Source organism: Eucyclogobius newberryi, unplaced genomic scaffold (genome assembly GCF_026437365.1).
Source record: "Eucyclogobius newberryi isolate DKJ021-1_F unplaced genomic scaffold, fEucNew1.0.hap1 SCAF_11, whole genome shotgun sequence".
Lineage (NCBI taxonomy): Eukaryota > Metazoa > Chordata > Actinopteri > Gobiiformes > Gobiidae > Eucyclogobius > Eucyclogobius newberryi.
In genome coordinates this window covers 29,292,580-29,320,038 of record NW_027315735.1, presented here as the reverse complement: position 1 = coordinate 29,320,038, position 27,459 = coordinate 29,292,580, and the positions used below count along the sequence as shown (strand labels likewise).

Genomic DNA, 27,459 nt, shown 5'->3' with positions numbered 1-27,459 from the left:
AGAAGCGTGGTTGAAGTCACCAGAGATGAGGAAGAGCGCAGTGCTGTGTTTGCAGCCTACAAGTGCAGGAGAGCAGTGCTTCACAAGCATTATCGGCATGCGCAGACGGCGCCACATAGACTGCGATCAAAATCATATGTGAGAACTCCCGGGGCAGACAATATGGCCTCATGTCAATAGCCAACAGTTCAATGTCTTTGTTACATAGCTGTTCCTTCACTGTGCAATGTTCCGACTTACACCAGCTCGTGTTTGCATTCACAGCCAGCCCTCCACCTCTAAATGTACGAATGGCATTTGCGTCGCCGCCAGCAAAATGTTAAAATGCGACGAGTTTCTCTAATCATTATACAAATCTTTTGTATTTTATCGACCTAAATTAACAAACAGGAACAAAACGGTGCGCTCCAAATTGACGCCCAGGTGCCATTACAGTAAGCTCCTGTTGGGCGTGAAACCGATCATTACGGGAGCGCTGATCAATTGTCTGTGAATTCCCCAGGCATGAGGACCTGTTCCCGGGCGTGTACCTCTCCGACCGGCGCGTCTGTCAGGTGTGCGGCGACGACGCTTCGGGCTGTCACTACGGAGCGGTCACGTGCGGCAGCTGCAAAGTCTTCTTCAAACGGGCAGCGGCGGGTAAGAGCGCACTCACACACACACACACACACACACGGAAACACAGAAAAAAACAAAAACAAACAGAACATACACACCCAGTAACGAGACATTAAGAATAACCGGATACTAATTATGAGCTATCAACACTAGCGTTGGAAAAAAGTGCAGACGGTTTCGTGCAATCTTTCTTTTTCCATTTTATAAGGGCTGCAGGTGGAAATTAGCGTTCGTAGCTTAGCGTTTCTGGCGTTATTTAACTGTACATTGTCCTGTTACATAAGTAAATTAAATGAAAGTGATACAAACATGCAAAAAAAGGGAAAAAAATAGGACAAAATAGGACAAAATCTGACCATTCCTAAATAGTTTTGATCCGGATCTGAACTAAGACCACACTGTAATACTAAAGAAACAATTCTTTTGTGTCAGACATAGTATTTGAAAAGTGGATTTGAGCCTTGTCCTTAGTATAATGATGAATGAATAAAAAAAATCGAGTTTGACATGTTTTAACTGTGACAAAAAGACAAAAATCTAAATAATCCCTAATCATAACCATTGGCCATATGCTGTACTTTTGTTTTTACAGTCTATTTACATTTGTGAAATTCTTAAACCTCAACCAAGAGATTTGCAGGCAGGTTTTTTCCCCCAAACACATTTCTGATATAATAATAAAAATATAATAATCTTATCATGAGAATCCCTAAAGAATATTGAGAAATGATTTTTCTCCATTTGCCTTTCCCTTACTTTTACTACCGCATATATTTTGGATTTCAGACTATTTTCTTCAGAAATAGCAAAAAGCTTCAGGGTACAATACATTATTTTCAATTAGTTTAAAACCACAGTGTAATTATTTCTTTTTTAATCAACGTGGTATCAAAAGTCTTGTTTCGAGCCCTTTTCTTAATGTAAAATCTGAACTTGTAGCACTGCGACGAGACGAACGCGCCGCACACATCCAGTCAATATCACTATGCTCTGATTTAATTTGCTACTCCCACTCGCCTCGCTCATGCAGACAGGACACGGTGACCTAACATTCTGAGGGTGAGCTATTTGCCATCGGTAAACACCCACATTTTGTTGCTATGACCGAGCAAAGCCTGGGTACGGTTGCTGTTTTGGCTGTGCCGACGGTGCATTGGAAATTCGGAGTTATTGCTGTTGGCAAGCGCACCGTCCGTAATGCTACTCAACTTAAATGTGTCGAGGTCATGTTTTAGGCCTCGTTCTGACAGATTTACACTTTACACGTCCATTTCACGTGGCGAAAATGTAGACGGCACAAATGAAACGCAGTAGGTTCAGATGCATTTGGAATTAGGTCAATTTCTGTTACAGTTTCTTTATTTACTGTGGTTGTTTGCGTTCTTTGGTGTTTGTGGTCTCATTCGCAAGAACCTTTGCTCGGATGCATTGGTTACGTAATACCGGTACACATTTTTCCATGTGAAACGTATTACAAATTAATATGAAACGAGACGTGAAACGAGAAAAAAAAAGGGCATTTAAGGACATGAAACGAGAAAAAAAAAAGGGCATTTAAGGACAATGACAAAAGACTGGCCAAAATCGAATCAACGCTGTTCTTATTTTTCCTTTTTAGTTTTGTTCACGACCATATTTCAAAAGTATTTCTGGGACAAAGTCTTTACGGGACTGGACAGTTGTAGCGTGAAATGTGGCGGGAGTAGAGACACGACCAAGTACAGGAAGAAAACCCACGAAACCGATTATAAACAACCCCAAAAGTGCAACGCCTTAAACCACTACACCACCGGCAAGTGTTGTGACAAAGTTTTGAAAATGCTCTCTATAATTATAATCTCGCTATAATTTTTCCTGGTGAGGGTAATTGCTTTTCCTGGAATGTTTGACAGTATTGGAGTGACTCATCTCCTCTGAAAGAAGCAGGCGATGCCCCCGGACCAAGTAACAGGTCAGATCTGTGGAGAGGCCAGCACGCTCGCAGTAAGAATGCACATTTTTAGTGGCGTGCGGTCGTCAGGGCAATCATGGTAAGCAGGGATTGACCAATCAAATCTAAAATTACCGTGTGTTACAACTATATATGAATTGTTCTAAAATATATCTAAATAAGCCGGTTTTCCCCTCAACTTCTGCTGCTGAAGTTGGCTGATGACGATGTCTTTAGTGGCCTCTACAGGTCGCTGGGCAGTATTGCACGGAAGCTTGGTTCTTCTTCTCCTGCAGCTGCTCAGTCTGTGGTCGTGCACAGAGGCCTGTTCATGCTCCGCTCTCCAACATGAGGTTTTAGAACCAGAGCAGAAAGCAGCTTCTTTTAGAGCTCTGTACATGTGCTCTGAAGACCACACAGGCTCAAACCACACTGAATAAATAAATCAAGGATGTTTGCATGTTTTGGTTGGGGTTTAAAAGGGGGTTTAAAGCCCCCCTTGTTTTGTTTTCACTTTTGTTTTATCCACTATATATTGAATGCCCAAAGTCTGCTCGCCCATCCATAAAAGTCTCCACACGCTACTGTTTAACAATATAGAATACTGTAATTGAATATGTTTAATGCCATACGGTGAAGCATTCCAGGCAAAGCAATAACATCTCCATAGCGACAAGTAGATGGCGTTCCCCCACCAGAAAATGTCCATTGTGCACCGTCAACTAGAGGTGGGCTGTTGTGAATGTTATTTTAAAGAAATGCTAGATTTGAATATTGAGTAAATCGTTTACAGTTAAAAAAATGTTATATTTCTGCTTATTTCAGAATCAGAATAAAGTTTATTCGCGGTTCGGTGCAACACAAACATGAAACACTGAACAATTAATACAAAAACAATGCACAATAAATAACTACCGGGTATTAAAAATAGGTAAGTAGAGTTAAAAATAGACATGATATGTACATAAAGTAAAAATGTAGTGCTATAAAAAGTGAACAGTGCAGTGAGTGCAAAGTGCTCAGGCAGTGTTCATGAGTACAACGGCAGAGAGAAAGAAACTGTTCTTATGAGGTTCTGGTCGGATGGACCGTAGCCTCCTGCCTGAGGGGAGTGGCTCAAATAGTTCCTGTCCAGGGTGAGAAGGGATCCGACCTGCTCGTCCCAGAGCCCTGGAGACGTACAGGTCCTGCAGAGATGGAAGTTAGCGACCGATCACCTTCTCAGCAGAGCGCACAATGCGCTGCAGTCTCTGTTTGTCCCTGGCTGTGGCTCCAGAGTACCACACGTGATGGAGGAGGTGAGGATGGACTCAATGATGGCCGTGTAAAACTGGACCATCATCTGCGCTGGCAGCTTTGCTTTCTTCAGCTGCCGCAGGAAGTACATCCTCTGCTGGGCCTTCCCGGTGAGGGAGTATCTGGACACTTTTCGTCAACATCGTCCACCGTTAACTACAGTAAAAATGTTTTGCATTCATCCTAAAACAAATCACAATCACTGGCGCTCTTATCGTGACCTACTATTGAACAAAGTCGCTGCCTTCCACCAGTGTCCCTGTAAACCATGGCGATATTCATATCTCAAAAACAACACACAGTTTACAGAGATGTTCTTCACGTTAATCCTACATTATCCCTCCGCGGATAAGATGTACCGCTGTTATTGTAATTCATTGTGCAATTCCAGGTAAGCAGAACCACTTGTGTGCGAGCAGAAACGACTGTACCATCGACAAACTGAGACGGAAAAACTGCGCCTCGTGTCGACTCAAACGATGCTTCATGTCCGGGATGAGCCTGAAAGGTGAGGTGCTTGTTCATGCTATAGTCGTTTGCTTGTCTCTGTTTTCACCGCTTCTTTCAGCCAGAAACGGTCGGGAATGTTATCCGTCTGTTGTAGCTTTTGTTCGCTAGTCATTGGAGTTAAATTAAAGAGTTTTTTTCATACGTTTCTATGTGTTTATTTTGTTTAATAAAGACACACAAGACCTGCCATAGTCACCGAACACGTTAAAACAACTACAAAAAAGTGCGATGTATGAGAAAACGCTGGATCGGTCCGTTTAAACGAAGCCATATCTGATAAACACATTCAGTATTACGCGGCTGTCAGTTGTCCTTGATGTTCCTCTGCGCCGAGCCCAGCGTTTTGGCAGTTAAATTTTGTGTTTTCACAGTCGGGCTCATATTTAACTTACCGTACATGTTTAAATAAAAGACATTTGACTGCAGATTAGCCTAAGCATTAGCAGTATCATTATTATTACAGTGAACGATTATGTACTGTCTGTTCATTAGCATGCACCGTCCCAACCAAAGAAACAAACATTGAATAGATACACATGTAGTAATAATAGTAGTGTTAGTAGTAGCAACAACAGAAGCACTATATGTAACTGTTGTCATAATTGTAGTATTGATAATTGTAATTAGCCGCGCTAGTTCATTCATTTCATTGCGGAGACACAAAGTGGTCCGCGTGGAGCCATTAAAACAATTAAATTAATGTGAAAAAAAAAGACAAACAACATATTATCGTGATTGTAATGGAGTTAGGAAGTAGCAACACGTTCAGATTAGATGGTAGTTAATTCAATCAGGTTTGGTAGTTTTTCCTTGCCGAGGAGGAGGAGGGGGGTCTAAGGAGAAGGGGCCCCTTGGGACATTGCCAAGTCCCTGTGAACATTGTTTATTCTGTTCTCGCTCTCGTGAAATATGAACACATTTAATTGACTATTTAGCAGTGACACAACTTTTACAAAACTTCAGAATTATTTCTCATTAGCTTTCCTGTCTGCTATTGTAAAAGCAGCAGCTGCCTTTCCCAGACCTGCACAATGTTTATGTCAGACCAACAATATGGCGCTGCATTCACTCATTCGCAACAGATTTTTATGAAAGTTTAATGCGTTTTGTTTCTCGTTCAACCGAAGCCAAAGAAAACTTGAATCTAAAACGGGAACACTGATTTTACCAGATATACATGAAAGGAAAAAGCAATAAAAACTAATCCTGACTTGTCCGGAAAGTAGAAGACAGTAAAGCGATCAAGATCAAATCGTGCAACACGTTCAGACCAGTTGCGCCACACCCTTACTCAACATTGAAACCGCGCCGAAAATAGTAAAATAGAGTGTTAATTACAATGTAGTGCGGGCGTTGAGAGAGAAGCATTTCTTTATATAATCCAATCAACTTTTACAATCCTGACAAACAGAATGAAATGCTTGAGAAACTTATGCTCATGTAGAAAAATAAGGATCCTTAGTAAACTATTTATAAGGTGTTTAATAAGCACTCATTATTTCTTTATAAGTACCATTATGTAACAACGTAACACCATAACGTACCACCAAACACACCCACAAACCATCTGTCTGGAGGTCTGTGAAACCGGTTAGTTTGCTGTTTCCGCAGTTTTAGTTAAACAAAAACAAAAAAAAGACCAACCAGTTTCGAGGGCGACTCCGGAGCCTAAGCTGAAGCAGATGTGTGTATGGTCGTGGTTTGTGGTGTCGTGGTGAAATGTAGTGTAGCGATGAACGAATAAGAAGAAGATAAAACAATTGGGCGGGAGCAGGTGAGCAGAGAGCTGAGAGAGACGAGCGCAGGAATCACCGTGACAATCAAAACATAGGCCTATACGCTACCTACCAGGTCAGGTGTACCATAAATAACAAAAGCAACCAACTCACTAATTAAGGCTTGTAGCTTCCAGTCGAATTGAGAAGGCCAGCACTGATGGTTAAATGTGTTTTAATGGTTCCTTTTCCGTGCCATTCAACCAACGTGAGAGCGAGGCAAGAACCAATATAAAACGATCACATTTTGTCCATATAACCACCATGTTACGAGCTCATTACATTAGTACAACATTTTACAACACATTTGTAAATTAAACATATCAAAGCGTTCATGAATACAGTCGTTTCAACTGCACGCCTTGTTCCCCTGTCGACTGTAGCCTGTCCTTGTGTTTGTACCACGCTCAACATGTTTTGCCCATGTTTTCACCATTTATCGTAGTTCACTTTACTTAGCGTCTTTTCCTTACTGTCAAGTGGACTTTCGTTTCACGACCACGTAAATGTGTCAAATTGACCTTTACAAGGCTCCTGTCCTACACTGATGGGTTCTTACACTTTTATGTCAACACGAAATGGACAAAACTAGCCCAGGACGTTCACCCACCGCGGACTGCACGGCGCCGCATCCAAATCTTTAATGTCCTGTCCTCATATACCACAACATGAGCACTATGACCAAACTTTCCCCCCAAAACGCCTCAGAGCCATCACCAAAGACAGAAAATCTTTCCCCAAACACGTGTATTTTACTGAAGTAGACATTACACGAACTCGCATGCGACCCATCCCGTCACCACAGACCAGCGCTCGTGTGGACCCCGGTGTTCCGCGCATGCAACTCAACGTGAACACGAGCTGCTCCAACCACGTGCTTCGGCCACAAAAGAAACAGGATCGTTTTCAGAGAACAGCTGCAAAAAAAGGCAACTTTCAAATGGCATCAAACGTGCTTTCAAATCTGTCCCAAGAGGAGGAGGAGGCCCGCCACGCCCTCACACAACACTGGGACCAGACCGAAAATAGTCAAATAGAGTGTTAATTGCATTGTAGGGAGACATATTTCTATATATAATTCAGTCAACTTTTACAATTGTAGCAAACAAAAGGAAATGCCACGAGAAACGTATGTATACGCACTTTAAAATAAGGGTTCCCTACTTCCCTATTCATAAGGCATTACACTGTATGTAGCTTTTTGTATTGAAGGATGGTTCACCTGCCCGTCTCCATGGAGATGCTATTGCTTTCACAGTATAGCATTACATTGAGCTACATTATTATTTTATCTACATTAAGGTTCTCAAAAGTATTGAAAATTAGGTACTAATCGAACTAAAACTGGTTTCGAAACTAGAAAAAAACGATCACAAAAGTAGGACCAAAAACTGACCTTTGCTTAGTAGTTTTAAAAATATCTTTATCCAAACAAGAATAAGACCACGTGGAAACATTAAATAAACTACTATTATTTTGTGTTATTCTATTGTATAAAAAATGTGTTTTTTATGATAATTTCAGTATCAAACTTGGTATTGAGTATCGAACCTATTCTTTAGTATTTCAAATTTTGAGTCTCACGACAACACTAATCTTCATGGAGACAAGCAGACAACAATATTAGCCAGATTGCTGGAGAAACGAGACTGATCTCCGTAAGAATGTATGCTTTAAACCACTTGTACTTGAATAAAGGCAATATACAGAAGTTTAACGACATTCTGCAGAAGAATCCAGTCAATTTATAGCGCGGCTTTAGGTTTTTATACTTATACTTAACTGATATTGTTTACTACTGTATTTGTGGCTGGAATTTCACCCATCAAATTGAAAACATGCACAATACGCTGCTCCTCCATCTTGGTTTCGGTAAAAGTCAGAGCACATTTTTCTTTACACACTTCGCTCCTTTCACCCTCAGGCAAAGCTTTTTCATGTTTAAACCATTCTCCTTATTCCACATTTGCGTTGGACAGCCTGAGATTCTGGAAGGGGAAAAGTCTTGGCGCTGGAATATGATGTAAAGTAGTTGTGATTTTAATAAAATGTTCAACGTTCACAAGTCAACACTGCACTGTTGCCCTGGGCGGCTGGAAAACGGCTTTGTGGTCTGCTAAGGACTCATTTTCTGTTGAAATCGGCCGCTCAACGCTGCATAATACAACTGGAAGGAATTTTACCAAAAAGATATAAATTTGGCCACATCGTAAATATCAATATAGTTTAATTCTGTGTCATATGTCATCACATAATACAAACAATATTACACTAACAACGGTAGACTTACACTAACTCTAAAGCAGGAAAAAACCCTATAAACCCTTTTCTAAATGTGCATTATCGTAAAAAAACATGAGCTGCAGTAATTAAATTGAAGAATTAAATACTTTAGTGGTAAGTTAGTGTCTAAAATTAGTCTGAGAAGTAACTTATTTGATGGTACAGACCAAAAAAAAATCACACTTTTCTCGCTTTTGCACAGAAAATGCTCTCACAATGAATATTAGCTCCTAAAATATATCGTCCCAGCTTTTAAACACTGAACAATAAGTAGTAATCATTGTGACAGGCGTATGTTTGATGTGATATAGTGAATAATTGTCGACTCCTATAGCTCAAACTTTATGGCGCAAACAAAACAACAGCACTTTTCTCGCTTTTGCACAGAAAACGTAACACACCACAAACACTGGGTCCCAAAAATATAGTTCCAGCTATTAATCACCGAGCGATAAGTAGCAATCGTCGTGACAGGCGTATGTTTGACAGCATTTTCACGCAGCTTTAGCGCTAAACGTGCCCAGGAACTGTCCTTAACTGACCCACGCTGTGTCCTTAGACTGTATAAACACGCAGGCGACTGGGGCATGTGGCCGGACGTTTCTCCCTCAAAAATTTTCCACGGAGCGATTAGCCTCAGGTGCTAACATTGTGATGGATGTGCTGCTGTTCGAGTGCTATGCCTTTTCTCTTTTCTTTTTCCACCTCCTTTAAAATAAACTCTGTGCCACAGAAAGTGTGCAGGTGCCATATGAATAAAACTGGTGAAAACACAGAGAATATAGAGAAGCTGATCAATAAGATGGATTTTCGTTGTCATTATGTTAGATTTAATGCTTACACCTTTTCTGTGTATATTTACTTTCTACTTTCGAATCAGTCACTTATCGGCTTGGAAAAACATGTATTTGACTTTTTAAAAAATACACTGCGATATGAAAAATCATATTGAGATACATGCTTTTATTTTTTTATTTTTTTTTACGTCATAAGGCGCTGGTACAGCTGGCAGCCCGGTGTAAACACTCTCTTCTTTCTCACACTTATTGTGCTTTATCTCCTATATTTTGTAAATATAGCTTGTATATTTTTTCTATTTTACTGTACGATAGGGACACGCGCTGGAATAGTTTTTTAATTCAACTGTTTTTGACTTTTTTCGGCTGGATTTGAGCGCTTTTCGTTGCGTTCGTTGTGTTGTTGTGACGTGAGCTAGCTCCGAGCGAGCCCACCAGCCCCTCCCCGCGCCCTCCGGCCGCGCTAAAGTACGGCGTGTCGTCGGTACACGTTTATATACACGTTTATATGAAAGAGGAACTTCATGAACGATCGGGACACGCACTGGAATGGCTTTAAATTAACTTGTTTTGACTTTATTCGGCTGGATTGAGTGTTTTCGTCGTTGCGATGTGTCTTGGCTCTGAGTCCCCCGGCTCCGGCCCCGCCCCCCGGCTCCGGCCCCGCCCCCCGGCTCCGGCCCCGCCCCCCGGCCGGCGCCGTACCGCGTTTCCACAAAGGAGGAACTCATGAAACTGCAGAGAACAGTCGTCTTACCCGGAGATCGTCACGTTATCCCGGCGCAATACTGACCTAACCTAATACTGATGTGCAATTCTGTCGTATGTGCAATTGCTGTTGGAATTCATGTGCAATTCATGCGCAATCTATGTGCTGTCGTGACACATATTCATGTGCAGTTACTGTCGGGATCACATGCAATGGTATTTATTTATTTATTTGTCTATGGGAGTTTTTATTTATTTATAGGAGATCTTCTACTGAAAGTGTTTTCAGACTTCCTATAAGTGATCTGTTCTTCTGTATCTACCTCTGGATCTACCTGCGTTGCACCAATGAAATTTCCCCATGTGGGACAATAAAGGAATATCTTATCTTATTTTATGTCCATAACCTTTTTGTGATACTGCATTACAACTGCGGAATTAAAACATTGGTAATATTGATATTTTCACAAAACTTAAGCCACATTATCTTTATTATTAATTATTACAAAAGTTGCAGTTGGAAAATGAGACTTTTTTATGCTGAAGTAAAAGCCTAAATCCCTCTCAACTTTTGTTTGTCCTGGTTGCTTCCTTCATAATGTTAAGTGTCTTTGAGTCCATGAAAAGCACTATATAAAACTGATATATTATTTTTTAGGGAGTGTCTGCAGAGCCGCGGCGCGCGGCCGAAAAAGCCATGTTATTTTTGTGCCGGCGGCCGCGGCTCCTGAAACTGCGCCGCTATTTGACCGCGTTTTAGCGTCGTTTTAGACCGCGTCGGGTTTAGGTTAGGGTTAAGGTTAAGGTTAAGGTTAGGGTTAGGGTTTGGGTTAGGGTTAGGGTTAGGGTTAGGGTTAGGGTTAGGGTTTGGGTTAGGGTTAGGGTTAGGGTTAGGGTTAGGGTTAAGGTTAGGGTTAGGATTAGGGTTAGCCATGAGGCTATAACGGGCTATAAGGGAAATGCCGCGGTCCCTGAAACTGAAATTGTTGTTTTCTGCAGCATCAGAAACGTGAGACACCCCGTGATTCTCGGCCGTATTATGTATTTCTAAGTGTTCACAAAAGTCTCACATTGCGCGGCACATCCTCCGCTTAAACACCGCGCATTGTTGCAAATGTAAAGCTGGCTGGTTTTTTTTTGGACTCCTGGCCCAGCTGCCAAAACCCAGGAACCTTCCCACACGATAAGCAGGAGCCACCATAGACTCATCATAAAACATGACGAGCCATTAACTCCGAGATTATTCCAGCATTTTTTGTATCCAGCGTGCAATAACTAGACGAAACAGCTTGGAAATAATGCCGCCTTATCTTTTTTTCTTTTCTCCAACTTGTTTTTGTGCATGTTTCTGTTAGGTCGCCGGCTGAAGGGTGTTGGCCAGTCGAAAAACGCCGAGGAGGAGACGACGGGAGCAGCTCCGTGGAGGGAGAGAGGAGAGAGGGCAGGTAGAAAAGACTTGCAGCCAGAATCCAGGCCCCAAAATGGTGAGATTACTGCCAAACAACAAGATATTATGCTAATTGTTTTCGGTGACACCATATGTCGCATAATTAGTTTGCACACGATTTTACAGTTGTGGCTGGTGTAATTATTCCAACTTAGAACATGACTAAACTGTACAAGTAGAGCGACAGAAACAAAAAAAATCTGCATAGTTTTCTGCAGTCTCTTGATCACCCGGGTGATTCATTTGTGCGAGATCCATGGATGTGGTTCTGCAGTTCTCTAATGATGGGAGAGGAACTGGGGACTGTGTGCAATCTGGGGCTGTCCCAAGTTTGAACACAGATGATGTATGAAGTATGGAAAGGTATTCGGCGGACATCCTAAGATTTTTATAAGAGATCTTCTACTGGGAGTGTTTTTCAAACTTCCTATAAGTTATTTGTTCTTTTCTTCTGTATCTATCTCTGTATCTACCTGCGTTGCATCAATGGAATTTCCCCATGTGGGACAATAAAGGATTATCTTATCTTATCTTATCTTAAAGGTGAAGTTAATACTAGAGTAACACGCTGCAATGCACTAGAAGCACATAGAAAATGGCGTGGCCCTCACTGGTTTTGTATGTAGTTTTCTTTTAGGCTTGAGTATATTTGAGTATATTCACATCTCACTCAAATCAAGATGAGATTCAGTTGTTTTTTAGCTGTCTTGACAAAAGGATTTCCAGTGATGTAAAGTAGCTAAATATTTTTGAATGCTGAAAAAGAATTGGTCAGTCTTTTTTTCACAATTTTTGAAAAAAGTTTTTCAATTCAGTTAAATTTGTTTTTGTAATGCCCAAAATCACAACAGCAGTTTCCTCGAGGAGCAGCAGGGAAAAACAGATTAAACAATGTTCATAGGGGCTTGGCAATGTCCCATTGTCCCATCCCGTGTCCTTAGAGAAATGTCCCAAGCTCCTCCAGCCTTAGACCCTCCTTCTTGGCCTGGAAAAACTACCAAACCTCCTTGGGAAAAAAGTAGAAACCTGGAGGAGTTCCACTGTGAAGGAGAGATCTGACTCCCTCAGGCGGACGAGAGATGGATAGTGGAGCTGGAGCCACTCAGGAGAACCAGTTCTTTGAGGCAGACGAGGAACCGTTCATGTGGAGTAGGGACCGTTTCTCCAGGCAGTAGAGGATCATCTGGGTCCACAGGTCATGGAAATGCCTGTCCCACTGTCAGTGGGGGAACTTGATCAACCGCAGTGAACCTTTCTAAATTTACTGATGGATTTATATGTGACACTAGTTTTACAGCTTGGGCTTGTTCAGGGCTAAAAGTGGGAGTAATTGCATCTAATTTATCTCTGATTATTTGTTTTAGTGTTAAAAATAGAAGAAAATCCTCAGAGCTGAGAGTAGTTGGGATTGAGGGCTCGACTGCGCTGTGACAGTTAGTTTGCCTGGCTACAGTGCTGGAAAGAAATCTAGTGTTACTTTTGTTGACTTTGACTTTGTTGACTTTGTTAAATTTCAATAGTATCTGGTTTGGGCCTTACGCAGAGCATGCTTAAAGGACAGTAGACAGCTTTTCAATACTTTTAGGGGTTCTTCCTTGTGGGTGCGAAATGGTCTTTCTAATTTAACTAATTAACTCTTTGTTTATGTGAACGCAGATCTTCCTTGTGGAAGCGTGTTTTGGCCTAATGACCTGTTTTAACGGAGCTGCAACATCAAGAGAATTCATGGTCAAATCGACAAATTGGTTACTTAGCCTGGATTAAAGCTGTTCGAATCGCATGACACATGACATTTGAGATAGATTTTTCGGATATTGTCATTTTCATTTTAACTTTATTCTGTGGTGGTGGACAATTATCTGACAATATTGGGTTTTGAGGGAAGACAATGAGGTCACTAATCTCTATTCCATAAGTTAGGACAAGATCCAGATTGTGCTTATGACTGTGAGTCGGTTTATTTACATTTCGAGCAAAACCAATGCTGTCTAACAGGGTGCTGAAAGAATGACTGAGAGAGTTATCACTCACGTTCACGTGGATATTGAAGGCTCCAGCTATAACTACTTTATCCCAGGCTAACACAAAGTTTGATATAAAGTTAGAAAAACTCTGAATAGGGATCAGGAGGTCAGTAGATAACCACATCCAATTTGGACTCGTGATTGACACATGAGGCTTTCAAGTGAGTGAAATGCATTGTTAATTTTAGGACTTGTGAGTAGGCTTGAGTGTGAGACCACTGCCACACCACCACCTCGGCCTGTGCTCCTGGAGGTCTGAAAGTTTACATGGGTGAATGGGGTGGACTCATTTAGTCTGACATAATCATCTTGTTGAAGCCAAGTTTCAGTTAGAGCCAGAAGATTTATGTTAAACTAAAGGCCATTTGGAGGAAATTTCCTTAATATTTAGGCGTCCACATTTTATACGCTTATTTATTTGTTTATTTGTATCGTTATTTTTCTTAAGTTATTTGGTCTGACCCCTGAAATAGTTTTTCTGAGATTTGACTTTTTGGCATTATTTGCACGAGGGACACACACATGCTTAAATCTGAACACTTCACATGTGACGGAGCAGGCAGGAGCTCAGCGACAGAGGAGCGTCTTACACTGCTGCTCTGCGCCCGGGGCTCATCCCTGGGCAGGCTTTTAGATTTGAAAACACCCGGTCCATATAATTTTGTCCGGGGGTACGGGGCTTAAAAAATGTCATATCGCACCGTTTTTTCCAACGCGTTTACAAAATAAAGCGGCGCTTTTAGCGCCGTCTGACGTTATGCCGTGCGCCATAAACGAGCGCCGTAATTTACGCCAGACGGCGCTCTGCGTGCGCGGAGGTGCCCCTCAACCACACGCTTTGTATCATATTGACTTTCCATACTCTCGCGCCTCCTGCGCCTCGCGGCCGTGCGGTCGCCTGCGCCTCGCGCCGTGCGGTCGCCTGCGCCTCGCGCCGTGCGCCTCGCGGCGTGCGCCTCGCGGCCGTGCGGTCGCCTGCCAATCAACCAATCAGCGCGCAGCATGCAAATTTTCACTTGTAAACAGTAAACTGTCATGGCGGACTATCGTCAAAATCATATCGTCATAAGGCGCTGGTACAGCTGGCAGCCCGGTGTAAACGCTCTCTCTTCTTTCTCACACTTATTGTGCTTTATCTCCTATATTTTGTAAATATAGTTAGTATATTTTTTCTATTTTACTGTACGATAGGGACACGCGCTAGAATAGTTTTTTAATTCAACTGTTTTTGACTTCTTTCGGCTGGATTTGAGCGTTTTTCGTTGCGTTCGTTGTGTTGTTGTGACGTGAGCTAGCTCCGAGCGAGCCCACCAGCCCCTCCCCGCGCCCTCCGGCCGCGCTAAAGTACGGCGTGTCGTCGGTACACGTTTATATACACGTTTATATGAAAGAGGAACTTCACCAACGATCGGGACACGCACTGGAATCGCTTTAAATGAACTTGTTTTGACTTTATTCGGCTGGATTGAGTGTTTTCGTCGTTGCGATGTGTCTTGGCTCTGAGTCCCCCGGCTCCGGCCCCGCCCCCCGGCTCCGGCCCCGCCCCCCGGCTCCGGCCCCGCCCCCCGGCCAGCGCCGTACCGCGTTTACACAAAGGAGGAACTCATGAAACTGCGGACAACAGTCGTCTTACCCGGAGATCGTCACGTTATCCCGTCGCAATACTGACCTAACCTAATACTGATGTGCAATTCTGTCGTATGTGCAATTGCTGTTGGAATTCATGTGCAATTCATGTGCAATTACTGTGAAATTCATGTGCAATCTATGTGCTGTCGTGACACATATTCATGTGCAATTACTGTCGGGATCACATGCAATGGTATTTATTTATTTATTTGTCTATGGGAGTTTTTATTTATTTATAGGAGATCTTCTACTGAAAGTGTTTTTCAGACTTCCTATAAGTGATCTGTTCTTCTGTATCTATCTCTGTATCTACCTGCGTTGCACCAATGAAATTTCCCCATGTGGGACAATAAAGGAATATCTTATCTTATCTTAAAAGCTTCCCGGCGGCCCGATTTAATGATAATATTCCCTTTTTTCTAAGATTTATTAATAAAAATGTCCTTGCACTCGAAAATGCCCGTCCACATTTCAAAATACCCCGTCCAAAATACGGGAAGACGGACGGCTATCTAAAAGCCTGTCGCTGGGTGGTCACGTTAGACCACTAAAGCTATCGCTCCAATTCCAAACTAATAGGGATGTACCCTCCGGAGTCGGATGGATTCTATCCCTGTGTATGAGCCCGGGCTTTCCCCAAAACGCACTCCAATTGACAACAAAGACTACATTGTTTTGATGGCACCAAGTAGATACCCAGCAGTTTTATGCAGCTAAAATCTGGAACAGTCTTCCAGTGAGTCAGTCCTCTACTCTGACAATGTTCAAATCCAAGCTAAAAACAGTTTAGTTTAGCAGTGCATATGACTGAAATGATGTTCTTTGCACTCTTTTCTTTTTGTCTTGAACTGTTGTGTGATTTTTGTCATGTCTTTTTTATTTGAATGCATCTTTTTCCTGTTGTGTGAAGCACTTTGAATTGCCTTGTGTACGAATTGTTCTCTACACATAAACTTGCCTTGCTTACATTGTAACCTGTTTTGAGAAAACACAGCAGTATCTTGGTGCAGCTTGGATAAGGGGCTCTTATTGGCCGTCCCCTGTATTAAGCCTAAAGCAGTGGTTCCCAACCTTTTTCTCCCAGTGTCTCATCTCTTATCCGTGGATACACTGGGGACCTATACGTCCTTCTCCTACCTGCAATGCTACTGTTTTGTTAGAAAAAATATATTTATTTTATGATTATTATAGATGTTATGATTATAAAATATTTCATAAAAGCTACTAACATGCCATTCCTTCATTAACACTTTTTCTAGAGTAATGTGTTCTGTACAAATACACACATGTATGAACGCTATACTTTATCAACATATTGATATTGAAAAGTCAATAGTGAAATATTTCATGCTTTTGATTGTGATCTACAGATGAGTTAAATACATTGTCTTCAGACTCATCACAGTTTACCTTTTACTTGCCTGGGGATTGGCACACAGCATTTTCTTTATGCTTTGGCCGAAATGTGGCTCTGGTTTACCCCTGGCACAATAATTTGCTTGGATTGGATTAAAAATAAAATTACATAAAATCTTTGGAATATCTCATTTAGTGTAAAATTCTGGTATTTCAAATTAAATTGTATAACAGCATGGGAAATTATCAAGAAGAAAGTTCAGTGCTTTTCCAGACAAGGCTCAGCTTCTACATAAGTTTCCACTGTCACTCGCCAAGACGAGCTTCATTCTGCAACTAAGCTAACAAAGTAAGACAGCCGGTCTGAGCTGGTCAGTTTTCTGGAACACCTTTGAGTCTAAAAAGTTGCCTCCCTGTTGTGTCCAGGCTCATCTTCATCGTCCTTCGGCGTCCCTCCGTCCCCTGGCTCGGGCCTGTCCCTCCTGAGCGTCCTGCAGACCATCGAGCCGGGCGAGGTGAACGCGGGACACGACAACGCGCAGCCCGACAGCTCCGCGTCTCTCCTCACCAGCCTCAACGAGCTCGGAGAGCGGCAGCTCGTCTCCGTGGTGCAATGGGCCAAGGCCATACCAGGTACAGCTCCAGCTCACCTTTATTCAACACCAGGGACACGCAGTTGCTTTTGTACAGTGAGGGTTTCTACACACATTTATAATGTGGTGGCTGGATCAATGCTCGTTTGGGGCGTAGGGTGTAGACAAAGGATTCACGTTGACAAAGCTCTGCAAACTTTTCAAGGTAGTTTATTTACAGAGAAAGCAGTGTCAAATACAGGACAGCAGAAAACAGCGCCCGGGTCTCCGATGATCAGGGACCCCCCTCTCTGGGCGCACCTCCCTTATATACTGAAGATGCACAAAGACCGATAAACAATATCTGACAGGTATGACCCTATCCATGTACCAATGGATTAGCCAATGAGAGAACAAGATGTAAAGGTATCCTTATTTGGGTAGCACCAGGGGAGAAGTTACAGAAATGAAGTCATGCGTGTGTATGCCGATGTTCAAACCTATATCTCCTTTTTCGGCCTATAGCTTCGCCTGGTGTACTCCTAGCAATAAATTACAACAGGCCTCAGTACTCCTAACACCTTGTATAAGAGTTTAAACAAACCGAGTGGGATGGAGGAGAACAGAATGTACAGTTTAGATACTTCAATAACAGAAGAAAGTTGGAAACATGCTGACTGAAAACCGTTTGTTTTGATTATTACGTTTCATTTTGTAGTAATGTCACAATATTTCTCTTTTGACATGTGTTTTAGAGTCTGTCCCGTCCAGATGATGATAAAAATGAATCTGTGTAGATGTTTATGGCTTTGCTCTAGAATGTTCCTTGTAATGACATTAACCTTATTATGTTTTAATGTCTTTAATGTGGTTTAGTCTTGTTTGGACAGAATATATACACTTAGGTTAAGTGTAGTGCACACCAAGTTTTTACTGTATGTGATATTGTTTCAATAACTTCAAACTGGCTTTTTATGGAATTAATTGTGTTTTACTCTCTTTTCTTATTCATTCATATTTATTGTATTATTTTTCTTCAACATTGACCGATTTTGCCATCACATTTTCATAACTTACAGTAACAGACGTACTCAACAACTCACATTTCTGTTTGTTCCATGGGAATGAAAAAGAAAAAAACCTGCATAGCTTAACGTCACGAAAAGATTAAAATCTGGTTTTGTCATTTATGGTACGAAGCCAAGCCAGCTCTTGCTGTGAACGACGGATTGTCTCAAAACAGAAGTGGTAGCATCAAAATGAGTTTTCCAAATATAAATCTCAACTGGCAGTTATTGCAAAATCATTGTAAGCCTTGATACTGACAATATTCAAGTGCATTTGTTTTATAATTAAACGTTCAATGAATAACTTTTCTGGTGGAGGGACCGCCATCTGCTTTTCGTCTGCGTGTGTCGGAGTAACAGTATTCAAAATGGGTAACAGTTCTCTGCTTTCTCCACCACTGGTTTCTTGTACAACTTGAATATTCAACAGGGCGCAAGAAATCTGCTCCGGGCAAAACCTCAACTTAGGCAAACCACACAACAATCAGCAAACGCAAGCCCCGCCAACATTTTATGGCAGTTAACATTTTCTGCCTTGGACAGAACGCAAGAAGTGTGCAAAAGGCCAACAGTGTCGCAGAGTGGCCACTAGAGGGTGCCGCTTCCCCATTTACCGTGGCACAAAGCATGAAAACATGGACACGGTGCCAGTTTGTGTGTCATAACCGGGGTGATAACAGGTTCAAAGATGAGGATTTACACGGCGTTCTCCTTCGCGGCGGTAGATATTTGACAGCGCACTTGATGAAGACGAGGGCCATTACACAGTTTTATACAAATTCTTGTCCACGGAAATCATTTTCACTTTTCTGACAATTACCAAAACTACCTAAGGTCCTAAGATTCCATTTGCAAACATTTTTTATTTTACATGTAATTATTCACACTTTCTGTATTTGCATATTGTTTTTTTGCAACTGGCAGATTTTTTATTCCTTTGTGCAACCTTCAACCTTTGTCCTCATCGTGACAGTCTTGTAGTAGTTTATGTGTTTTCCAACAAAATATAGAGGATATGGCGTTAGATAAATTGTATAAACTTGTGTTAAAATGTATGCAGTGTGTTGACAGTGCTCTTCATGTTGTCAAGTGCGAATTGTCCTATTTTGTTTGCAGATTTGAGTTTTGTTTCTGATAAAGCGATGCTCAGATGTTTGGTTCACACAATAGCAATTTGAATCAATTTCCTAAAAAAAAAAAAAGAAAAAAAAAATGGTTTGCCCTCAAAACCTTTTGGCAGAATGTCACTATGAAAGTGCTGGAAATGACCTCTCAAACCACATGGAAAGTACTTTTCACTTTTCAGTCCAGTTGAAAAATGTAGTGGAGTAGAAAGTACAGGTACTCACTCTGAAATGTCTGAAATGTCACTGTAAAATGTAAGTAAAGTGCAGATACCTTAACATTTTATTTAAATACCGCACTTTTATTTGTACTTTGTTACTTTCCACCACTGATCAACAGCTTCAACAGCTTCAGGCCAGTGGCTCTCACGTCCCACCTGATGAAGACACTGGAGCGGCTGGTCCTGGACCACCTCCGCTCCACCGTGAGCTCAGCCATGGACCCGCTGCAGTTTGCATATCGGTCTGGCATCGGAGTGGAGGACGCCATCATCTCCCTGCTGCACCGCTCTCTCTCTCACCTGGAAAAGCCTGGCAGCTCTGTGAGGATTCTGTTCTTCGATCTCTCCAGCGCCTTCAACACCATCCAGCCGCTGCTCCTGAGGGACAAGCTGGAGACGGCTGGTGTGGAGTATGACCTGGCAGAGTGGATCCTGGACTACCTCACAGACCGACCCCAGTTTGTGAGAGCCCGGGACTGTGTCTGACACTCGGACCTGCAGTGTGGGGGCGCCCCAGGGCACTGTCCTCGCGCCCTTTCTCTTCACCCTTTACACTGCAGACTTCAGACATGACACGGACAGCTGTGTCCTGCAGAAGTTCTCTGATGACTCTGCCATCATCGGACTCATCACGGACGACGATGATGCGGAGTACAGAGGACTGGCGCAGGACTTTGTGGACTGGTGTCAGCGGAACCACCTCCTCATCAACGCGGGGAAGACCAAGGAGATGGTGGTGGATTTCCGCAGACGCCACTCCACTGCCCCCTCACCAGTGAACATCCAGGGAAGGGACATTGAGAGAGTGGACTCATACAAGTACCTGGGTGTTCATCTGAACCACAAACTGGACTGGACTCATAACACAGACGCACTGTACAGGAAGAGCCAGAGTCGGCTCTACCTCCTGAGGAGACTCGGGTCTTTTGGAGTGACAGGGCCACTCCTGAAGACCTTCTACGACTCTGTGGTGGCATCAGCCCTCCTGTACGGTGTGGCCTGCTGGAGTAGCAGCATTACAGAGAGGGAGAGGAAGAAGCTGGACAAAGTCATCAAGAAGTCCAGCTCCGTCCTGGGCTGTGCTCTGGACTCGGTGCAGGAGGTGGGGGACAGGAGGGTCCTGGCTAGATTCACATCTATGCTGGACCATGAGTGTCACCCCCTGCAGGACACTCTCTCCGCTCTGGAGAGCAGCTTCAGTGAGAGACTGATCCACCCTCGATGTGTGAAAGAAAGGTTCCGTAGGTCTTTCCTTCTGCTGCTGTCAGACTTTATAACAAAAACTGTTAGTCCTGAACACTCGCAATACTGACCTAACCTAATACTGATGTGCAATTCTGTCATATGTGCAATTACTGTTGTGATTCATGTGCAATTACTATGAAATTCATGTGCAATCCATGTGCTGTCGTGACGCATATTCATGTGCAGTTACTGTCGTGATCACATGCAATGGTATTTATGTATTTATTTATTTGTCTATGGGAGTTTTTATTTATTTATAGGAGATCTTCTACTGAAAGTGTTTTTCAGACTTCCTATAAGTGATCTGTTCTTCTGTATCTACCTCTGTATCTACCTGCGTTGCACCAATGAAATTTCCCGATGTGGGACAATAAAGGAATATCTTATCTTATCTTATCTTATCTTATGATGCTATGATTATATTATAATATTGTCAGGGTTTTGCCTCTTCATTCTATTATTTTGAACTATTTCAGTATCTTTTTTTGTTGCATGTTATGAAAAAATATGAAAAAATAAATAGATGTCAATATAAATTCATGTTGACATAATGTGGAAAAAACAGTCATCTTTGTGGCAGTGCAGATGGTTCATTCATTTGACGTTGCCCCTGGACCGTCGCGACCACAAACTTAAATAAATTGTACTGGCATTTTTCGTGTAAGAGCAACACAAAGTGGCACGCGATTGTGAAGCAGAAGGAAAACTGTACATGTTTTCCAGATAAAAATAATTATAATAAAAAGAAGCCTGTAAAAACGTTCAGTGCTCAGTGTTTTGACCAGAAGGACGGGCACAAACGTCAGTCCGTGGTGAGCGAAGCTGGTAGAGACAAACGCGAAAGACTTAAAGACACCACAGCAGTTATAAAGTCACATGGCCTGAATACTTTTGCATGCTGCAAAATATAAGTCGCACTGGAGTATAAGTCGCATTTTTGGGGGGGGGGGAATTTATTTGATAAAATCCAGGACCAAGAACAGTAATTTAATCTTGAAATGAATGCAGTTTAAAATAAAAACAGATTAGAGAACATGGTGAATAGGTGTACGTATGCTAACGCTAACACCTTCAGCTACATGAGGCACAGACAGAACTGTGGTAAGTGTCTGGTATGTTAACGTAACATATTAACAGTTATTCAGAAAACTATAGCATAAAGAACATGCTAACAAGTTTACCAAAACATCAGTTTTACCCCAAATCACTAAATCCATTGAATTCTTCTTCCTCTGAGTCACTTCTAAACAACTCCACAAACTCCAGAGGAAGAGCTGATTCTTCTTCTTCTTCTTCTTCTTCTTCTTCTTCTTCTTCTTCTTCTTCTTCTTCTTCTTCTTCTTCTTCTTCTTCTTCTTCTTCTTCTTCTCCTCCTCCTCCTCCTCCTCCTCCTCCTCCTCCTCCTCCTCCTCCTCCTCCTCTTCCTCCTCCTCCTCCTCTTAGGGCCTAGAGCGCCCTCTTGCGGTTGTCAGTGTGAAAATAACGAATAATATCACATATAAGTCGCTCTGGAGTATAAGTCGCTCTGGAGTATAAGTTGCACCACCGGCCAGAACTATGAAAAAAGGTGTCGCGCATAGTCCAGAAAATACGGTAATTTTTCCTTTCACGTCGCAACCGTGTGCCACTTTGTGCTGCTCGCTCACAGAAAACGCCAATACAATTCCGTTAATTTGTGGGCGTGGCGTGACAAAAGTACTACTCAAAGCCACCGCATTCTTCGTACAGACGGCGCGTTTATCGCACCGAACACCAGCGTTAAAAGGCACATTCTTGTTTCCTCAGGTTTCCGCGACCTCCACATGGACGACCAGCTGACGGTGATCCAGTTGTCGTGGATGAACGTGTTGGTGTTCGCGCTGGGCTGGAGGTCGTACACGCTCACCAACTGCAAGATGCTCTACTTTGCCCCGGACCTGGTCTTCAACGAGTGAGTCCTCAGTACACGCAGTTGTACTTTATGCCTGTTATTGTATATATACTGTATGATGTCATTTCACCGCCTTTGCTGCTTTTACAATCGTATCTACACAGCTTTATTCAACTTATTTGTACAACCTGATGGAGTACGTGTTCTGGCAGAGGAAGGTTACGGCGTCTTTTGTGTTGGATTGTATTTTGGTGATATTGTGAAGATGTCCATCCATCCAATTTCTGCCGCTTTATCCGGGGCCGGGTCGCGGGGGCACCAGACTGAGCAGGGACTCCCAGACTTCCTTCTCCCCAGACACTTCCTCTAACTCCTCCGGGGGGATCCCGAGGCGTTCCCAGGCCAGCCGAGAGACATAGTCTCTCCAGCGTGTCCTGGGTCTTCCCCGGGGCCTCTTCCCGGTGGGACATGCCTGAAACACCTCCCGAGGGAGGCGCCCAGGAGGCATCCGGAACAGATGCCCGAGCCACCTCAGCTGGCTCCTCTCGACGTGGAGGAGCAGCGGCTCTACTCCGAGCTCCCCCCGTGTGGCCGAGCTCCTCACCTTATCTCTAAGGGAGCGCCCAGCAACGTTTTAATATCGAGTATATTGTATGTGGTAGAAAAAGGCTACAAAAAAAGCTTGATTTATTCTTTTTATTTTTTATTTTCCTAGGTTTTTTTGAATAACAGAACAGGAAAAAAAAACTAAAAAACATGACACAAGAGAGCAAGCAAAAAACAAAGTTATAATAATGTAAAATAACACCCTATTAATATCGAGTATATTGTATGTGGTAGAAAAAGGCTATAAAAAGAGCTTGATTTATTCTTTTTTATTTTCATAGTTTTTTGGAATAACAGAACAGAAAAAAAATAAAAAAAACATGACACAAGAGAGCAAGCAAAAAACAAAGTTATAATATTGTAAAATAACACCCTATTAATATCGAGTATATTGTATGTGGTAGAAAAAGGCTACAAAAAGAGCTTGATTTATTATTTAATTTTTTTATTTTCATAGTTTTTTGGAATAACAGAACAGAAAAAAATAAAAAAACATGACCCAAGAGAGCAAGCAAAAAACAAAATTATAATAATGTAAAATAACACAAAACAATAAAATCGAATAAAAGAGCTGAAAGTTGTGTTGTAAATGCTCAAATAAGGGTATAAAGTGATACATTTTTACAGACATCACACATTTGTCTGATAAATAAACCTCAACTAATATATTAAAAGACATTTTAACACATTCTGTATCGTCCAACAATTTTTCTCTGGATAATAAAAAAAAAAGATATGTGTCAATATGGCCCACCTCTATCACTGACTTAGTATTTTGTTGGTAACTGAAACTAAGTATTTTAAGCATAAGTAACTAGTGATGGTGCTTTAATATGAGCTGAAATGGTCATAACTTCTTGGTTTTGTGTGTTTTTGTTTACGGAGGAGACGGGAGTATAACTTCTGTTCGCGGTTATGCTCAGATATGCAGCCCTCATTATAACGCAGTGAAAAGCTCCAAAAGGGAGGATCAGCTGCATTTAGGACTTGACACCAAACAGAATTTACTGACGTTTTGAAGTTTAAATACACAAAATCCTACAAAAAAAGAGGCAATGTCGAGGCAAATACAAAGCGATTATCATTGTCATTGTCAAGGGAACGAGACGCACAAAGGACTTCAGAAGAAAACAAACATCTGCTTTTCTAAGATCATCTATTCTGCTTCATCTTCCTTTTTTTTTACTCTTTTTGAAAAATTTATCAGCGGTGATTCCCCCCTGAAACTCAATGTAATAACTGTTGACTCTATACGGAACATCCAGATCTATAAAGATATTGTTATATTATGAGTTGTGTGTCTGAATGTTTGCTTGACAAGATTCTAGCTGATTTATCGTTGAAAGGTTCACATTATAACTTTTCCGGGGGTTTTCTGGTTACGCCACCTGCTCGTCTCCACGGCGATGTTATTGTAGGACAAATATTGTGCAATTCTTTTGAGATTTTAAACACGTTCTAACGTCGTTCCCGCATCAAAAGCATACCTGGAGTGATATTTAGCTTCATTGACGCTAGTTTGATTAATCTTATCCGGTAAATGCTCTCCAAAACAAATCTGAACTGCATTTGTTCAGATTTGTTTGGTTTTTAAGCCCATAAATCATCGCCTGACGCGTTCTGAGCATTTTCACCGTCAAATCACGTTCAGTCCAACTTCGCGGTCGGTCAGGGGCGAGCTAGCGTTGTAATGTCCCCTGCTGCCAGTAGATGGAGTGCAAACACGTTTCCTGCCGAGGGAACGCCGACTGTAGGATTTGAGCAGATACAGTATTTGAAGTGCTAAAGCAGGAGATGTCGAAGCAGAGGTTCTGAAGAGCACGGTAAAAGGCCAATAACGATACGTGTCCTTTTAAATCCACAGAGACAAGTCTTAGTCGACCAAAATTCATGTTTGTTGACTATTATTTTATTTTTTGGATTATGAAGTTTTCCATGGACAGCAGGAGAAAGGAAAAGGAAATGGCGTGCTGTTAGTTAGATGAATATTTCAATTTACCGTATTTTCTGGACTATTAAGTCGCACCTTTTTTCATAGTTTTGGCCGGGGCGCTATTTATACTTATATTTATACTTATATACTTATACTCCGGAGCGACTTATATGTGATATTATTTGTTATTTTCACACTTGCAACTGCATTTCATACTCCAGTGCAACTTATATGTTTTTTTCTTCTCTATTATGCATTTTTTGGCTGGTGCGACTTATACTCCAGTGCGACTTATAGTCCGGAAAATACGGTAATCTGCCATTTTACACATAGATACACAAATTTCCTTGCACTTTTCTGTATAAATAGTGAACTCCTGTGCATTTGTGATCGTTAGAAGTGCAGTTTGGGTCAGACACATGGGCAGGGCCTAGAAATAGTTTTTCGAGCGCTTTTGCCACACCCCCTTTGTAATCGACTACTCAATCGGCAAAAGCATATGTACAATTCCCCTTAAAAACCACCGCTCAAGTACGATTTTGGCAATCACTTGAAACCAGAAGCTCTCGAAGCGTTCCCGCTGTTACAGACATGAGATTTGAGTGACAGGAGACGAGATGTGAACGAACACACTCTACCTGACAGGAAGAAACACCAGCGAGGCCAATTGACACATCAATGTGAATACACGGATACAAAATGTATGGATTATGCATTTTGACAGTGCATATTGAATGTAGGAGTGTTTGCTTATTGACGTACCAAGGTGCTATCTAATTAACCGCATAATGATTCACTCTCGATTGATGCACACGTATGATTATGTGCGCAGTCTAAATTTAGTCCGGGAATGAGACGGACTAAACCGTCCTGGTGCCCGCGGGTCCTTTGAGCCTCTCGGATCTGTTCGAAATATGAAACACTCAGACACTCGATGCCCAAATTCATTTAAATGGAGAAAAAGTACTAATACTTTTGAAAATTCTGCAAAAAGTACAAGTTGTTCAAATGTCAAAAGTAATAGCACACGTACTACTGCGAAAGCGATCGTAATGAGGTATAACTTGTTGAAATCGGTTAAAGCGTTAAGGACTTGAAACTGGCTAAATGGAGTACTAATACTTTTGCTAATTCTGTAAAAAGTACAAGCAACATCAAAAGCGTCGCGTTTCACCAAAAAAACTCCACCAGGCAGATTTATTTGAGCGCCGGGCATGTGCAGACTGCAACAGATGAGATAACCAGCTCCGTGTCACGTTGTTTTTTTTTTTCAAAATAACACCCGGTAATCATGTACTTATAATCGGCTTAAGTTGGCAAACGCAAAGTCACGCATCGTCAAGTGCAGTGTATAGATCGCGACAGTAATGGTTTAATCCGTGGACAGGTTAAAATTAGACAAATAATCTTCAATATCTTAGGGAGTGTCAGGAATTGGCCGTTACAGCGCGCAAAAGAGGGACTTGTAATGCGAAACAAAACATTTAACACACACTAAAAAGGCCAAATTTATTCCTCCAAAGTCAGAAATCTGCACCAAACGGCAAGCTTTTACCGACAGAGGATCGATTGGCCGCGGCCCAAAGCTCATCACTGACAATTAGAAACGGCTGAGTTTTGATTAAAATGTGATTAATTGCACAGCCCTCACTTTCATCTAAAAAAAACAATGTTAAATGTGTTGCTCCAAGTGTTGAGCTTTCCTTTAAACCACGTGCTTTTAGCCACAGATCACTATCACGTGAAACCAGAAGCTCTTGAAGTGTTCCAGGGTTTTGCAGATGTTAAGTTTGAGTGACAGGAGAGGAGGAGCTGTCAGCGCGGGGCCGATGCAGAATCAGACCAGGAACGACACAGAACCAAGCCAGGTCTAACTCAGGCAGGACTCAACACGTTTAGAATCAGGACTCACACGGGACTGAAATGAACCCAGTGACACAGAGCCAGAGGAGAAGAGACTGTAGAGTAGGAAAGAGTAAATCCTCAAATTTCAATGATACTTTCTTGTGTTTGTTTTGCCCCTTTTGCATGTATTTGGACAGTTACATGAGTTTATTTTTGAATGAGTTAGTGCTGGGTGTAGTATAACGATTGTTTTGATGTCCTATTATTCTTTTAAGCTGCTGTTTTGTTCTTATCTGGTTTAAAATTTGAATTAAGATTGGGTTTTAACATTGAAAAAAAAAATTATAAATACACATAAATACCTGACACAAGCACAACTTAACCAATATGAAAACTGGACTGGAATATATTTATCATGGCTAAAATGTGAATAAATTAATTAAAAAATAATAATAATAAAAAATATTGTCATGGAATTAGACATACACCCGATGCTATTCCTTAACACATTGAGAACACAATTCAACTTAGAATATTAAACGACACAGAAACATCAGACATTTGTGTGGCATGCATGGGAGAAAACGCGGGGACTGTGTCAGC

General features: G+C 41.8%; 1 protein-coding gene across 1 annotated transcript in view; it reads left to right on the top strand.

Moving 5' to 3' along the window:
• Window positions 1-27,459, top strand: part of LOC140354676 (progesterone receptor-like) — a 60,813-nt gene that overhangs the window by 8,741 nt on the left and 24,613 nt on the right. Inside the window, exons 2-6 of the mRNA XM_072439849.1 lie at window positions 503-639; window positions 4,236-4,352; window positions 11,273-11,401; window positions 16,800-17,006; window positions 22,388-22,532. Coding sequence (XP_072295950.1) covers window positions 503-639; window positions 4,236-4,352; window positions 11,273-11,401; window positions 16,800-17,006; window positions 22,388-22,532 — 735 coding nt within the window. The remainder of the gene's footprint in view (window positions 1-502; window positions 640-4,235; window positions 4,353-11,272; window positions 11,402-16,799; window positions 17,007-22,387; window positions 22,533-27,459) is intronic.